This window comes from Nipponia nippon, unplaced genomic scaffold (genome assembly GCF_047370975.1).
Source record: "Nipponia nippon isolate SJK-2023a ecotype South Korea unplaced genomic scaffold, ASM4737097v1 scaffold_25, whole genome shotgun sequence".
NCBI classification, from domain to species: domain Eukaryota; kingdom Metazoa; phylum Chordata; class Aves; order Pelecaniformes; family Threskiornithidae; genus Nipponia; species Nipponia nippon.
Genome location: NW_028262342.1, coordinates 1,016,878 through 1,031,689, shown reverse-complemented (window position 1 = coordinate 1,031,689; position 14,812 = coordinate 1,016,878). Strand labels below are relative to the sequence as shown.

General features: G+C 49.5%; 1 protein-coding gene across 6 annotated transcripts in view; it reads left to right on the top strand.

Moving 5' to 3' along the window:
* The first annotated feature begins 4,035 nt into the window (after positions 1-4,035).
* Positions 4,036-14,812, top strand: part of PPP1R12B (protein phosphatase 1 regulatory subunit 12B) — a 130,143-nt gene continuing 119,366 nt past the window's right edge. For 2 of the 6 annotated variants that reach the window (XR_015705711.1, XM_087762110.1), the window contains exon 1: positions 4,036-4,486. Coding sequence is in view for 5 of the 6 variants with exons in the window: in XM_087762110.1 (XP_087618236.1) it covers positions 4,199-4,486 (288 nt within the window). In the remaining variant the exon portion in view is untranslated. The remainder of the gene's footprint in view (positions 4,487-14,812) is intronic. The other 4 variants (XM_087762107.1, XM_087762106.1, XM_087762108.1 and 1 more) reach the window with 4 other exon arrangements.

Sequence of the window (14,812 nt, the reverse complement as noted above, 5' to 3'; positions counted from 1 at the left end):
TTGTAGGGAGTTACAGACATATCCCAGGGCTGACGTCGCCACAGCGTGCGGGGATGAGCATCCTTTCCCCTGGAGGTTGGGAAACCTCTGCCAGATGACTCGGAGGACGTGTCTAACACAGGGTGCTTGAGGCGGTGCCACAGATGCCAGCCTCCAGCGGACTCGGACAGACCTGCCCCCTCCAGCTGGCTTCCCACCGGCGTGAGGCTGGGGCTGTCGTCTCAGAGGCTCACATCCCCCTATTTCTTTTCTCCAGAGGAGGTGGAGTGGGTGTATCAAAAGCTGGCTGTCAGCTTCAGAAAGGGTCCCTGCATCCCAAAATTCAGGGTCCACTGCTGCAAACCCCGGCTCTGGTCTTTGCTCTGGAGGGGGCTGGAGGAGGAGCCCAGGGATGTGCAGTTCACAACCCCATCCGCAGCGAGCGAGCGCGGCCCGGGCCTGTCCCCTCCCCAGCACGGACGGCGGGACGCCTTGCCGACTGACAGAGGGACATTCCCTACCCTCTCTGGGAGGGTCGAGAATCCAAATTCATCACATCTCACCTCCCAGCGTCCTCCCCAACCGCCAGACGTGCCGCTCTCAGACTCCGCACCGCGGGGCTGGCTTCGGCTGTCCTCTCCCTTTCGCTTGCTGCAGCCTCCCCATCTCCCCAGCAGCATCCAGCAGAGCCAGGGGATGCAGGAGCCCCGAAGTTTTCACTTCAGGGACTCCTCTGCTGGCGCAGGGACGGAGGCGGAGCGGTGCCCGGAGCTGGGCGGCTGCCGTGGGTCCCCACGCCATCTAGTGTCGCACCGGCAGCGGGACGTGGGAGTGGGAAAGGCCGGGACACTCGCCCCTCTCCGCAGGGCTCCCAGCTTCCCAAGTCTGCAGTCTCTAACTGGGAATTTTACCCGCTCCCGTTTTTCTTTCCAAAAAAGACTTAAGCGCCTGCTCGGCTTCACCCAGCGGAATCTGCGCACAAGGGTGCGGTTCAAAGGTGCCGAGGTCTCGCGCGGGTGGGCACGTGGGAACGGTCACACCAGAGGACTCAGCCAGTGTCCTGGGCCAGTGGATTGGGACCGGGGCTGCCAAAAGGAGCGACCAAAAACAATCAAGGCATCAAAAATGCTGTTACGAGCTTGAAACAAACCCAGCAGTATTCACAGGCTAATGTCAGGGTAACCAAAACCTTCAACGAGAGCGGAGTTCACGAGCTGTCCGATTCCTGCGTGGACCTACCACGGCTCTCACGGCTGGTGGTGTACAATTGTTTTTCAGTGAACATAAAAGGACCAAGAAATGTTTTTTTTTTAACCTCAGACAAACAGGCTGCTGGCAGAGGTGAGTAAGAAGAACAAATCTAGACCATTCCAGAAAGTGATTTGATTTTATAAATAAAGCAGTTATATGTAATAGAGCAGTTAAAGGAAATTCAGAGAGAGACTGAAAAGAAGGCAACTGGTACTTAAAGATGGGAGCACACAGACATGGTTCTTGCTCAGGATCCAGAAGATGCATTGCCGAGCCATGCGTTCTCATGCTGATCATCCCGGGAGCAGACCTGGAATAATGAATTTTTGTTCAGAAACTCCCTGCTGAAATAGGAGGAAGGCCAGAGCTGGGCTGAATTTGAAGGAATAGATCATAGGAAAGCAGGGATGGGACGATAGTCACACGTGTCGGGGATCCAGGGCATCGGAGATGATGGAAGGATGGCAAGAGGCTCGTAGTCACAGACAAGTCTACTCTTCCAGCCAAGTTGTTTTTTTTTTGCCTGGGGATGTATTCCATTTTCAAGAGAAGTCAGATCTGGAATAGGGCTGCCGTCCTTCTGGCTGCGATTGCTACAGGGTGGAGGCAGTTTGCCGAAAGCACACATGACAGCCGATGTTTCCAGGAAGGCACGGTACCGACCCACCGGCGTGCAGAGGGAATCCCGCAGCCTGGGGACACAGGCAAACCTGCGCACGTGCAAAGCAGCTCGGCATCCCAGAAGCAACGGAACGTACGCCAGAAGTTCTCGGATCACTGTTCCTGTGATTTACAGCCAGTTCTCATGCGATGTGGCTGTGCGGGACTTCTCTGCATCCAGCAGCTTAGTCAGATGTCCAGGAATCCTAGACAAATGCAGAAATCTCTCCAGATATGCCTGGGTAAAATTCCTGTCAGGAAAATAAAAGGCATGTTTTAAATACGTAAATGGCTGATAGTCTCAATCAGGCAGTTTTTATAGGAGCATGGGGTGGTCTTGTCAGCCGCGGGGGGAAACGGGACGGCCTTATCTGCAGGACAGGGAAGGCACTCACAAAACCGTAAGCGGAACCGCCAAGACGGCTGTGCCCATCACTGTGCAGGAGCTAAGGCTCACGTCAGCCTGGCATGCAGCCAGAAGTCATTAAATTCTTGAGGCAATAGATGCAAAGTTAAGGAGCTCCAGGCCTGGTCCAGCATGGACCCAGCATGCTCATCGTGAATAACGGATCCCGCTGGGAAGAAGGCAGTATAAAGCATGGAAAGGTGGTAGCCGGTCATGCTGAACATGACCCAGCACGCACCCCACCACCTGCAGGCGCCAGGAGCGTGTGCTGAGGGATCCCAGCCTCCAGCAACCCGCAGCCAAAGGCCCTTCTCAACCACGGACAGTGACTTTTTATTTACAACTCTTGATTGATTTACTGCTGTTAATTTGTCTTCTTGCTTTTAAACCCACCTCAACAGCCAGCATCCTTACTGCCCTGCTGTCAGGAGCTCCACACTAAACTGCGCATTGTGTGAAGCCCTTGTACCATTTTATACTAGTAACTCCTAACTCCAGTTTTGCGATTTTAGACTGCTAATGAACCATGATCTGGCATTTCTATGAATGTTTAATAGCCCTTAATGTGGCCCCTAACTCCGTTCATTAGAGTGGTTCCTAATAATCGGCAAGCTGGGGATATCAGATACGCTGCACTGTGGTTCCTTGGGTTTTGCCTGGAACTCTGTTGAAAACTGCTGGGTTTTTTTTCAGACTAATGAGCAAATGCCAGCTGGTCTGAGGGATTTGTCACCGATCATTTAGCAGTGTGCTCGTTCTGCGACTCCTCTAACGAACAATTTGAGGCAAATCCTCTGTTTGGCAGCTCCGTACCACAAAATAACCTGAAGAAGAGGGGCAGCCCCTCCACTCAGCATGAAAACCGTGCTCAGCTGCCTGCCAGGAGAGACCGAGCCTCAGCACCTTCCCAAAGCAGAGCCAGGCAGGCACCGCAGGGTGCTGCGAGCGGGACGCTCCAGCCACGAGAGGGGGCTCAGAGAAGGCGCAACGAAGCCAACCCAACCATCTCATCCGAACACGTTCACGGTTTGGTTTGGCTACAGCGGGTAGAGCTGGAAGAGAGCAGCCTGCGGGCCTGCAGACATCCTCCTCCACCGCGGGCAGGTACACGGGTGCCTGCCCAGGGGACGGAGACCCGCTGGGCCTGGCGGCTGCGACGATGGTGTTGCTGTCCTGGCAGACCTCTGCTCCTCGCCTCGCAGCTCCCCGAGCTGGTGCCGCCTGAACGCCGCTCGCCTTCGCCTGGGGAAGGCCAGGCTGGGGGGTGAACTACGGGAAAAACCGGGAACGGCCTGTCTGGCAGCTCAGCATCCTCTTGGCTGCCTCACTGGCACCGGCGTGGGCGGGAGGGGCAGCTGGCCCTGCCAGATTTGGCCTGGTTTCCCTGACAGACGGGGCTCTTTGCTGTGCCAGCCATTTCTCCTCACCCTCCCCCGTCCCCACAGGCCCCCGCAGGGGCACCGCGGGCTGCCCCGGCCCTCCCTGCCCCGCAGACGAGGGCAGGGCCGGGCGGTGCCGGCTGCTCACGCCACACACAGCAGCCGCGGTCGGCCGGCGGGACCGGGGCGCCGGCAGCGGAGGCAGCACGGCGGGCAGAGGGCTGCGATGGCGCCGGGCGGGCAAGCACCGCCCCCCCCCCGCGCGGGGGCCGCTGGGAGTTGTAGTCCGGGTCGCGCCCAGGTGCGGCGGCGCGCAGGGGCCGCCGGGAGTTGTGTCCGCCCCGCGGGCAGGTGCGGCGCCGCCGGCGAGAACTACATCTCCCAGCATGCCGCGGGGCGCGGGCGGCGCGGGCGCGGCGGCGGCGGCGGCGGCGGGGGAGTAGCGAAGATGGCGGCGGGGGCGCTGCGCCCCGCTCCCGGCTGAGGCGCGGCGCGCTCCCTGCGCCTCAGTGCGGCGGCGGCGATGTCGGAGCCGGAGCACCTGGGCGGGAAGCGGGCCGAATCGGCGCGGCTGCGGCGGGCCGAGCAGCTGCGGCGCTGGAAGGGCTCTCTGACGGAGCAGGAGCCGGTGGCGGCGGGGGGCGGCCGGGGCCGGCATCGCGGCGCCGGGGGGTCCCGCGTCCGCTTCGAGGAGGGCGCCGTTTTCCTGGCCGCCTGCTCCAGCGGGGACACCGAGGAGGTGAAGCGCCTGCTGGGCCGCGGCGCTCGCATCAACACCACCAACGTGGACGGGCTGACAGCCCTGCACCAGGTACCGGCAGCCCGGGCTCGGCGGCGGGGAGCCGGGCCCGGGGCGGGGGGGTGGCGGCCCGGCGGTCCCTTCCCTTCGCCTGCCGCCGGGCGAGGCTTCCCCCGGCCGGGAAGGGGGGACGCAGGCTGGGGATGGCGCAGCCCTCGCCTCCTCAGCCCCGGGGCCGGGGGGGACGAGGGTTCCAGAGGCTTCCCCCGGTGCTGGCAGAGGGGGGGCAGAGCCGTACCTGCAGCGCCGGTGCTGGGATGTTTATAAACAAAGTGGTGACGGAGGGCTTTGATCTGAGCCTCATCCCGCGCATTTAGCCCGTGTCTAAAGCAGAGACCTAGTTTGGAGGGGAGCGTATTCCAGTCGAGCAGCTTGATGTACCGAGTTCTCACAGGGATATTAAGTAGCTTAATTAGCAAAATAAAGCGTTGGGCTGGCAGAGCTGCAAGCCTGGCTAGGCGGCCAATTTATTAATTTTTGGAAAACTTCTGACTTCGTGCTTGGGGTCTGCTGAAATAGCAGCAGTACTAGGAAAAATTCCCGTGGGGAGTGCAGTTTTTGCAAGGTCAGAAGCGTCTTGTCAGCTTCTGTGTTTGCGTTACATCTGAGTTGCCTTGAAACTGCCCAAACTGCTCTTTGGCAACCTTTGCAGAGACCAGAGAGTGCCCGCATCTCAGATAAGCGACATTGATTCTATTAATATTCATCCAAATGTGCTGAAGATCATAAAAAAGCAGTCGCAGAAGTTAGCTTCGGAGTGCTAAAACCTTGCCTGTCTAGAAACATGTGCTGTGTTTCATCTGTAGCTTTTGCTGTTGTGTAAATGAACAGGAATGTAAGGGAGCATGTGAAATTGCTACCCTTTAATATTGGGAAACCTGTTGCTATTCAGAATTTAGCAGGGCATGTGAAATCAGCGTCCCAGATTGTTGCATCTGGTCAGTGAAATGAATCTGATTTGAATCCGGGCCAGCCTCAGGAAGAAAATTTTCTTAGCTTGAGATCTCGTAGATTAAGCATGCAGTGTAGCGACGGGATGGGGAAAAGAAGCACAGTCCAGGAATAACATCTGGAAATAATGTGTTTGTAAAGAATAATGCTTTAATAGCACAAATAGCAGGACAGTAATTGAATTGATTAGGCTTTCTTCTGTGCTGGGCTGGTATTATTGAACTGGAGCATTTGTTACATTTAAGAGCTTGGTTCACAAGCTCGGTTGCTCATGGCTGTCAGTGAACAAGGGGCAGTGATATTTTATTCATTGTGTTCTGGAGTTCCAAACATAAGTTATGAAGCAAAGAGCATGGGAGCTTACGGACCACCAGATTGAATAAGACTTCAGTTGGCAAAGCAGTGAACTTCGTAATGGCTCAGCTTTTTTTTTTTTTGAGTGTGGTATAGCAATAGCAAATAAGTTATACTGCATAACTGATCTCCAATACAGCACGTATACATTTATTATCAGATAAATAAGTAATCGTATAGACACGAGTAAGAGCCCGTTACTGAAGAGCTGGTTATTGAAAGCATTTTGACAAGCAAGGAGGCTGAAGCTAAGGGGGACAGAAGTACGGTAGAGCTGGGATGACTTCATGAGGGCTTTCCAGCCAGGATTGATTATGATCTCTTGAGAAGTATCCGGGTATCTTGCTGATGTACGTAATGCGACGCTTGGCCAAAAGTGTATGGTGAAGTGCGTTAGACTCATCGGACAATGGGCGATTATCTCTGCAAGGTCAAACTTCTTGAATATATGACAGGCCGTGTATTGACAAGCAGACTGCAAGTATAATTCTGTACGCGTAAAGAATTGCGTTTTAGGAGCTAAGTATCAGGTAACATTGAACAGGAACACCTAGGGCTTGATACTTGGAAAAGCTTTTAGATGAGTGAGTAGTCAAGCACATGCTAGCTGTACAAACGAGTCTCTTACGTGAAGCGTTTCTTCAGAAACTTTACAGGAAGGGAGGTTGACCTTACTTTGAATTTAATGAAAGTTTTGTTCAAGTGTCCCACTGATGTATTAACATTTTCTCATCTGCGTATCTCAGCCAACGCCGAAGAGTGCTGAGATGTTCTTGCACACCCAAACGGAACAAACACTGGTTTGTTAGAGGTTTTGGTGTACGTGTGTGTCTTGACTCTATAAATCTGTATCAGATGAAAATGTTTATTATCGTGGTTGAAGAGGGTGTTATGAGTTCCTTATCACTGAACGTGTCCAAAATATGTTTGTTTTCATATTACTTGGGGAATGCTACTGTCTGTGGTAAAGTGTTAGCTGAGGTCCAGTTAGGTTGAGGGTCCCCAGGGTGCTGGCTGACAAATGAAATGAATGTAGTACGTGTGAGGATTTTTTAAATAACTTCTCTTAGTATTAGAAACATAACATTATGAGATACAGGGCAGATGGTAGTGACCATCTGCTCTCCTTTAATGCTTGTGAAACCAAACGGCCATGCAGTATGGAAGGAAATCCTACACATTGAAAAGAGTTTGCTTCGTTGAAGGCAAGATCGGATAAACATTTTTTTCTTTGGTTAAAGAACTTAGTATTAAGTGAGACTTGCTCCATACAAGCAAATGTCTTTTTAGTTAATGGAAGGGTTAACAAAGTCAATTGACTTAATTTGTCGGAGTTGGCATCTGCTTCTACAAAACCTAAGACCAATCTCACAAATTGGGTTAGTTTGTTTGATGTGCACAGTAGCCCCAAATGTTGCGTGGTGTTCAACAAAGGTAAAATTACCCTTTCTCTAGTATCTGGGCCACTATGACTAAGAACCGTTGTGTATTGCTGGGTGTGAAGCTGTCTTTGCTATTTATAGCTATGAAGCTGTATTTTGAAAATAACCTTTTAAATTACAAGTGCTGTTTCTGAGCCTCCAGCTTGCGTCGTCCTCCTCTTTGGAGGCATCAGGTGCAGCATAAACCTACGCCACAGGCCAGCGTCTGCTATCTGTACTGTGGCTTCAGTTACCCGTGTATCTTTACCTCGGTGCCTGCCGACTGCTTCTGGATGAACCGATGTTCATCCCATGTTTTCAGTGATTAACTTAAGTCATTGAATACAGTGTATTTTTGGCAATGGTTTTGTGTCTGATGCAGAATGGAAAGGGAGATATTCGCTAAATGCGAGTGAACATTCAGAAATCATCAAGAAAACCAGTACCAGTAGGTGAAACAAACCGTTGGTCGCAGTTGAACTTCTTTAGTGTTTGCAAATGGTGGGAAGTGGGCATAAAACGATCTCTTCCTCCTGAGCGACAGAACGAATCGAAGAGTAAACTTTTACGAAAATTGAGTTTTAAGGGGAAAAAAACTCTGATGCTTCTAGTTGGGAAGTCATCTCTAAATGTAATAGGCAATGCTTGCTTGTCTTTAAGGACTGCTTCACAAACGATGGCAACAGAAAAGATGGTTTATCCTTTGTCTGCCCTTTGAGGAGTTACTCGCTGTTTCCCTTTTGCCTGTTCCATGGAGAAGTGAGTTGCTCGTGAAATAACTGCTGAGTTTCTGCCATTTACAGTTCTCTTACAGTAGCTTGGCACTTGCTTTTGACTTATTTTCAGGTGCTGGGCACCTGTGGTCATTCAGAAGCTGCTTCAGGAAAAGTCAGGTGGTTGTGCAGTGATTCTGGGTTCGATAGCGGAGGCTGTAACCTCTCTGGCAGTCCCACTTTAAGTTGTTCCTGCTTCTGAGCCAGAGCTGTAAAACTGCAGGCATGCCTGGTTGCTCTTCAGAGCTCTGCAAAGCGGCATCCATGTCAGACTAAGGCTGGTCAGGTTTTGGTTGCTGCTCAGCAAATTCGTCCCTCTACTCACTTCCAAACGTCGTGTGCAGTCCTAGCAAAGCAGAAGGCAGCAGAATTTTTGGACAGTCCAAAAACACAGCCAGGGTAACGCGTTACAGACCGCTCTTCTTAACCGCAGCAGCCTGGAGACTGTTGGGAGAATCATTCAGGTGCTAACACCGGCACAAAATCCGGGAGGCTGAGGGGAAGGAAGAGAGGGTTCCTATGCGGATTGGTGTTTTTTCTAGCTAGGACATCACTGCTAGAGAGCATGGAGCAAAGGGCTGGAACCGCAGCAGTGGCTGAAGCAGCCTGGGTTTGTTTTACAGGATAACTGAGATCCAGCAGTCATTACCCACACAGGGTGCTCGTGCAGCAACAGATTCTAGAAGTTTCTTAATCACCAAAAGGTAAAAGCTAGCTTGTGCCTTGAAATGTGAGGCTATAAAACAGCGTACAGTGACATGAAAGCTCTTGAATGAAGTATTCAGGTACTAATACGCCTATGTTTGGGGCATCACAGCTGTACTTTAGCTTCTGATCTCTTAATCGGTGATGATAGTGTCATACATCAGGCTGCATTTTTTAAGATTGGGTGGCTGCATTGCCTAAAAATACATTAATCCTAGAAGAGAAGGTTATCTAGGGAGAGTCCTACCTTTTCCACCGCACTCTGCAAAGTTTCTTTCCGAAGGTATGCTTCTGCCAATGAAAATAGAAGTTGCAAGCTGTTTGTACTGTATTTAACGCTGCTCATCAAACTGAAATATGACACTGTCAAAAATAGGGTTTATCACTAGGGTAAGTGAAATGCTTTTTTTTTGGGTCTCACTTATACATGGGAGTACAATAGTATGTACTCTGAATAAAGTGAGAAGGCTTGGAAGCTACCTACAATACACCAGGAGTTTATTAGACAAAGCTAGTTAAAATCTGAAGTGCTGTTTTACCAACCTAATGCTTTTATTTTCTTGCTTTTGGCTTACTCAGTCCCTTTTTTGGCTCAATGTTTTGTCCCTGTGGGTTAGTTCAATTGTCCCTCACATCTCTATTTCAAAACAATCTCCTAAGTGGGCAGAATTAACTCTAGACTAAACAACCTAACCTTGAACTGGAAGGCGGTAGAGCCTTGGAGAACTGCTGCTCCTTGCCGCAGTTGGAGGAAGCCTTCCCTTGTTTTGGTTAGGGGCAGTTTCTCAGCTGGTTAGTTGGGCTTCGGGAAGCTGAAGCCAACCACGGCGTTCATTCAACTGCTGGGTGCTGGGAGGAAACTTAACTCTATTTTAGTAAGTAGATGGATATTTGTGATGGGAAATGTGCATCTTCATTGTTTCCTTCCTCAGCCTCTGTTTATCCTATCCAGTGATGAGATGAGCCAAGCTCTGTTGCTCCCCGCAAACAGCGAGCGAGTGAACTGCTAGGATTTGCAGCTACAACTTCCTCTCTGGCGGCAGCGAGAAGTGACGGCCCTGGTCCCTTCGTGCTGTCTGGGGAAAAGCTCTCATCTCTACAGCAATGCTGCTGGGCAGTCCAGAGCTCTGGCCCCACGTGGAAATCGCCTTTGGGAAGCAAGGGTACTTTAGGGAAAGCTTGTTATGCTTAATAGATGCTGAAAGCTCTCTGACTTTTGCAAATAAAATTCTTGAGCCTGCATTAGAGATGGAGACAAGTCCTTAATGCTGCATACTTGTCTGATTCAACATTGTTTGATAAGATTGAAAGCCAGCTCAGCAAAACATGCAGGAATGAGCAATGAATGCAGTGCCTGGAACAGTCACTGTTCCAGAGCAGTTTCTTGCAGCTGCTGTTGGCATGGCTGAAACATTAAAGGCAACGTTTATGTGCAGAACTCTCTCAGCTGTAACCTAGATGAAACTACCGTCATCCTGGTATTATTTTTGTAATTTATAATGCCTCTTGCTTATTTTAAGGGTGAGTGTTAGGGGCTGGGAGCTGTTTCTGTTACAAACAGGCTTAGAGACTTAGAATTCAGATTAGGTACTGTGGAGCTTGTGAGACACCTTAAGTGCTGTGTGTTGTAATATACTGAGATAATAACTGACTAATATTAAAATAGAAGACTTTTGAGTTGGTATGCCAGCTTTCCGTTGAGGATTATTATGTACCATAAGTCAAAAAGGCCTGTCAGACTGTGCATATTAGAGCAATCTTTTTAAGAAGGTTGGGAGAGGGGAATATTATGTAAGTGGTTGTATAAATTGACATTTTTTTCTTTCGAACTTTTGAATACAAATGAGGGCAGGGGCAGCGTTAAATACTCTGAAACGTCTGCTCTGCTTTTTAAAAAATTGTGTTTGTGCACAGGGCTGGGTGAAAAAATGAATGAAAGAGAAACCCAGCCCCTTTCAGGGGAATAGCAGCCCCCACCCTCCCGTTGCAAGCTCTCCAAACGAGTGAACTGTTTGACCTAGTGATAACGGTACGGCCCCAGCACAGTGAAGGTGCCCAGTGTAAATCCTGGGATCTGAGTCTGTGGTTTATTTTCAGCTGTCCTTCTGAAGGGAGGTGCAACAGCTGTCCCTGCAATCTCCTTTATTGGGCTGCAGCAAACTGATCTGCACGGGGATGAAAGGTGCAGCTCGCAGGAGGTGTTCAATGTGCCTTAGCAGGAAAATTTCAGTTTATAAGAATTTTGAGGGAATGATTTGGTGGGGACCTAGGTGCCTGTTTTTATGGGGCTCACTTCAGCATGAAGGGATTTAAGAACACCTTCATGGTGAGTATAGTCCATACAGGCCTGTGCAGAGAAACGTTTCAAGCTGCTGTCAGCTTCTTGAAAATGGAGGGCGATGTGATCTGCCTGTGCTGTTGGAGCTTTTCAGAGCACGACTGTGTGATGGAGCTCCAACCTGCACAGCTTATAGGTGCCAAATTTTATTTCCTCCCTTCTCTCCAGAGATGCATCTCTTACTGTGGTGGAACAGGACCGTTCTTAAATACTTAATTCTTAAAACATGTTTTTCAGAGGAAATTTGCTTTTCTAGATTCCCAGGCTGGTAAGAATGATACCCCGCACTGCTGACAGCCGAATCCTGAGAGTCAGGCCTCTCTTTCAAGCTGCTGACAATCATGAACATCAAAATTCTTGATTCAGACACCTATGCAATTTCTCATGACAGCGTTCGTTCGTAATAATTACAATGTACAGTACTTACAAATGACTAGGATTTTAGAAAAGACATCTAGGTGCACTCTTGTTAAATATTTTCATGTTAAACGAATTTTTGAAAGATCAGTCTCCTTCCAGCTTTAAGCTCTCATAGTCTTTGCTCATCTGAAAACAACTGAAAATAACTGAAAATTCACTCTTTAAGAGTAAATGATGTGATTTTTTTAACACTGTTTTTGATTAATACCTTGTTTCCTGTAGCTGAAAAAAATAGAACAGTCTTAACTTGTAACAGTCTCACTAGAAATGTCTCCATAATACAGTAAGCTGACCTTGCAGAGGGACACGAGCAGTTTCAGCATTGCTTTTCCAGCATTCGGCCTTGCTCATAAATCTTCGTGAAATGTACAGAATGCAGAATGACCACCTGCCATGAGCCTTTTACGTGTCGCTGCCCTTTCAGGGTAAAACTAAACCTGGCCCTTCTCCGATACTCTGAGCCGGAGCATTGATTTGCCACAGCGATTGCTCACCATCCATTTCTGGAATCTGTCTGAAGCCACCTCCTATTTATAATTTGCCATTCCTCACTGTCTTAGATAGTTAATGCGATTTTGTTACAAAGCTTTATGCTTTTTTACATCTGAAATCATGCGATAGCCCCAGCTCGTAATATCAGGCCTTGTCTAAACGCAACTGCTGGTTTAGCAAGAGGTGGCTCTAACAGTGATTTAGTGAACTGATGCAGCTTTGTGTGTGGGCTCTGCTGGCCTAACCTGGCTTACATCTGTTTAGCTTGGACGTGTAAATATAATACCATCACCCAAACGGATGTAAACCAGCTTGAAGCTGGGACGGCCCGCACATGGAGCTGCACCGAATTAACCGTACTGGTTTTGCACTTGAATTGATGCGCCCTGAAGTACTGCTGCACTGGTTTCATTCTGAAGTCAAAGTACGAAGCAGGGTTTCTCTTCCTCTTCCAGGACTTGAATTCGTATGAATCGTCAGCCTTACCCAAACCAATTACTGATTATGGAGTGATCTTGAGTGACAAGTTAATGCTTCGTGCGAGACATGTTAATAGGGATTTCTCCCTTGGAAGGTTGCTGGGGCAGGGGAACTCTGACCCAGCGGGCTGTCAGGAATGGGGCTTGCTTTAATTGTTTTGGTAGAGCCAGGACTCTGCTCTGAGATACATCATTAACAGAGACCCTGCCTCTGCCAGCAGAAGTCATCAGAATATTTACCTTAAATACTGTGGTGGTTTTGGAGGATGAAATGTTCTAAATTTTTATCTAACAAGCCGTTTTTCTACCCTATTTGCTCTCTGGTTTCCGTAAGCGAGATGATATGTCGTCCAGCGTAGACAGGTTTGGGGTTTTTGTGGATAACAACTGAGCTCAGTGGTTGCATTAGCACAGCCTACACCTGTTCAGGAAGAGGTGCGTGTCCTGAGCCCGGGCAGGAGTTTAACTGCACCCGTGACAGTCATACAACCACTACAGACCTGCCAAGTGTCTGATTTAATTTTTTTTTTTTAAAGCAATGTGATCATACCCGCAGAAGTTCCTGTCCTAGCAAACCGCATGCCCTCGCTTGAGTCTTTTAATGAACATCGCAAGTGATGTTGGTACTGTTGGTATGATCTACACGTTGCATTGATATAACCATTTCAGTTACCAAAAATGATTACACTGGCAAAGATGCTTTCAAAGCAACTTGATGGCACAGGCAAAACGCTACGTTCTAGCCTATTACCACAACATCTTCCTTTTTTGATGCAAGAGGCGGTTTTTAAGCAGTCTACAGCAAGTATTTCAAGCAGAATTATACATACTGAGCTGAAATAGCTCTCTCTAGAGAGGTTAGAAAGTGCTGTTGACTTGCTTCTGAAGGAGGTAGCGTCTAGGTTAAACCTTCAAAGCTGGTTTCATCACTTGATGCTGGCTTTCAGTTCTTGTCTCGCTTCGTGCTTCTTCACTGTGTTCTTAGGAAGCCGACTGAGCTGCACCGTGCTCCAGCCAGCTCAACTTACTGCGTGCTGATATTCTCGTCAGTCTTGTTAGCCTTTAGGGGAGTCTGTGTACCATGCACAAGCTTTGAAAGGTAGAAACTGTGTTCAAAATTACTCTTTCAAAGACTTTTGAGAAGCAGAAAGTCAATGTTGTGTGTCACAGTCTCTTCCAGACAGTTATATTGATAGTCCATAAAAGCGGTTATCTTGACTGTCTCATCTGTCTGCTCTGCCTCCCTGCGGACTTGGCAGGTCTTTTTCTGCAGAGTTGCTTTACAGCCAGTTGCCCCAGTCTGTGTTGTTGCAAGGACTTGCTCTGTCCTGGGGCAGGACTTTCTGTTTGCCTTGGTTGACCTTCACAAGCTCTCCATCAGGCCGCTCCTCCAGCCTGTGTACGTCCCGCTGAGAAGAATCTCCTGCCCCAGTGTCCTGGTTTCAGCTGGGACACCCAGCCACGCCAACCGCTTTGGTATCATCTGCAAACTTCTCGAGAGTGCTCTCTGTCCCATAATTGGGGTTAATCAAGTTTGTCAATAAAGACGTTGAATTGTATTGGCTCCAGTATCAACCCTGAGGGATGCCACTGGTAATCAGCTGCTGGCTGGACTTTGTCCAACTGATCATCTTTTGAGCCTGGTATTCTAGATAATTTTGCATCGCCTCATCGTCTGCTTCCATAGTCCAGCTCTCGCCCATTTGCCTGTTAAGAATACCATCAGAGACGGTGTTAAAGGTGCACCGCGCTCGCTCTGCCATCATCCACCCAGCCAGCTTGTCATTGTGGAGGGCAATCAAGTTCAGCAAGATTTGCCACTGGTAAATCCCTGCTGGTTGTTCCCAGTCACCACCACCTCCTGCATCCGGCTGGAAATAGCTTTCAGGAAGATACTACGTGGCCTTTCCAGGGACTAAGGTGGGACTGACAGGCCCGTAGTTCCCTGGATTCTTCTTAGGTGACGGGTGGTGTTTGCATGTCATCAGGAGCCTCCCTTTGTCACCATGACCTTTGAAAGACGACAGTGACTTTGCAGTGACATCAGCCAGCTCCCTCAGCCGTGTCTGCATCCCGCCCCATCCCAAAAGTGATCCATGGCCATTCCTTCCCCTTTATTCTCTGAGCTGGGGCTCTGGTGCTGCACAACGTAGCTAGCAGGACCAGTTTGCTTTTCCTGGGAACTGTCCTTAGTCTGTTCCTTCTCGCATGTGTGCCCGTCTTGTCGCAGCAAACTTCTCAGCTGCAGCGCTTCCGCAGTATGCAGTGCCTGAAACGTCAGTCTTCCTTGCCTGTAGCTCTTTGCAGCGACGGTCAGACGCTCATGTGCGCAGCGAACTGAACACTTCTAGGGTATTTTCCTGATTTCCTTATCTCCCTGGTTTCTTTTTTGTTTGTTTCCTTTC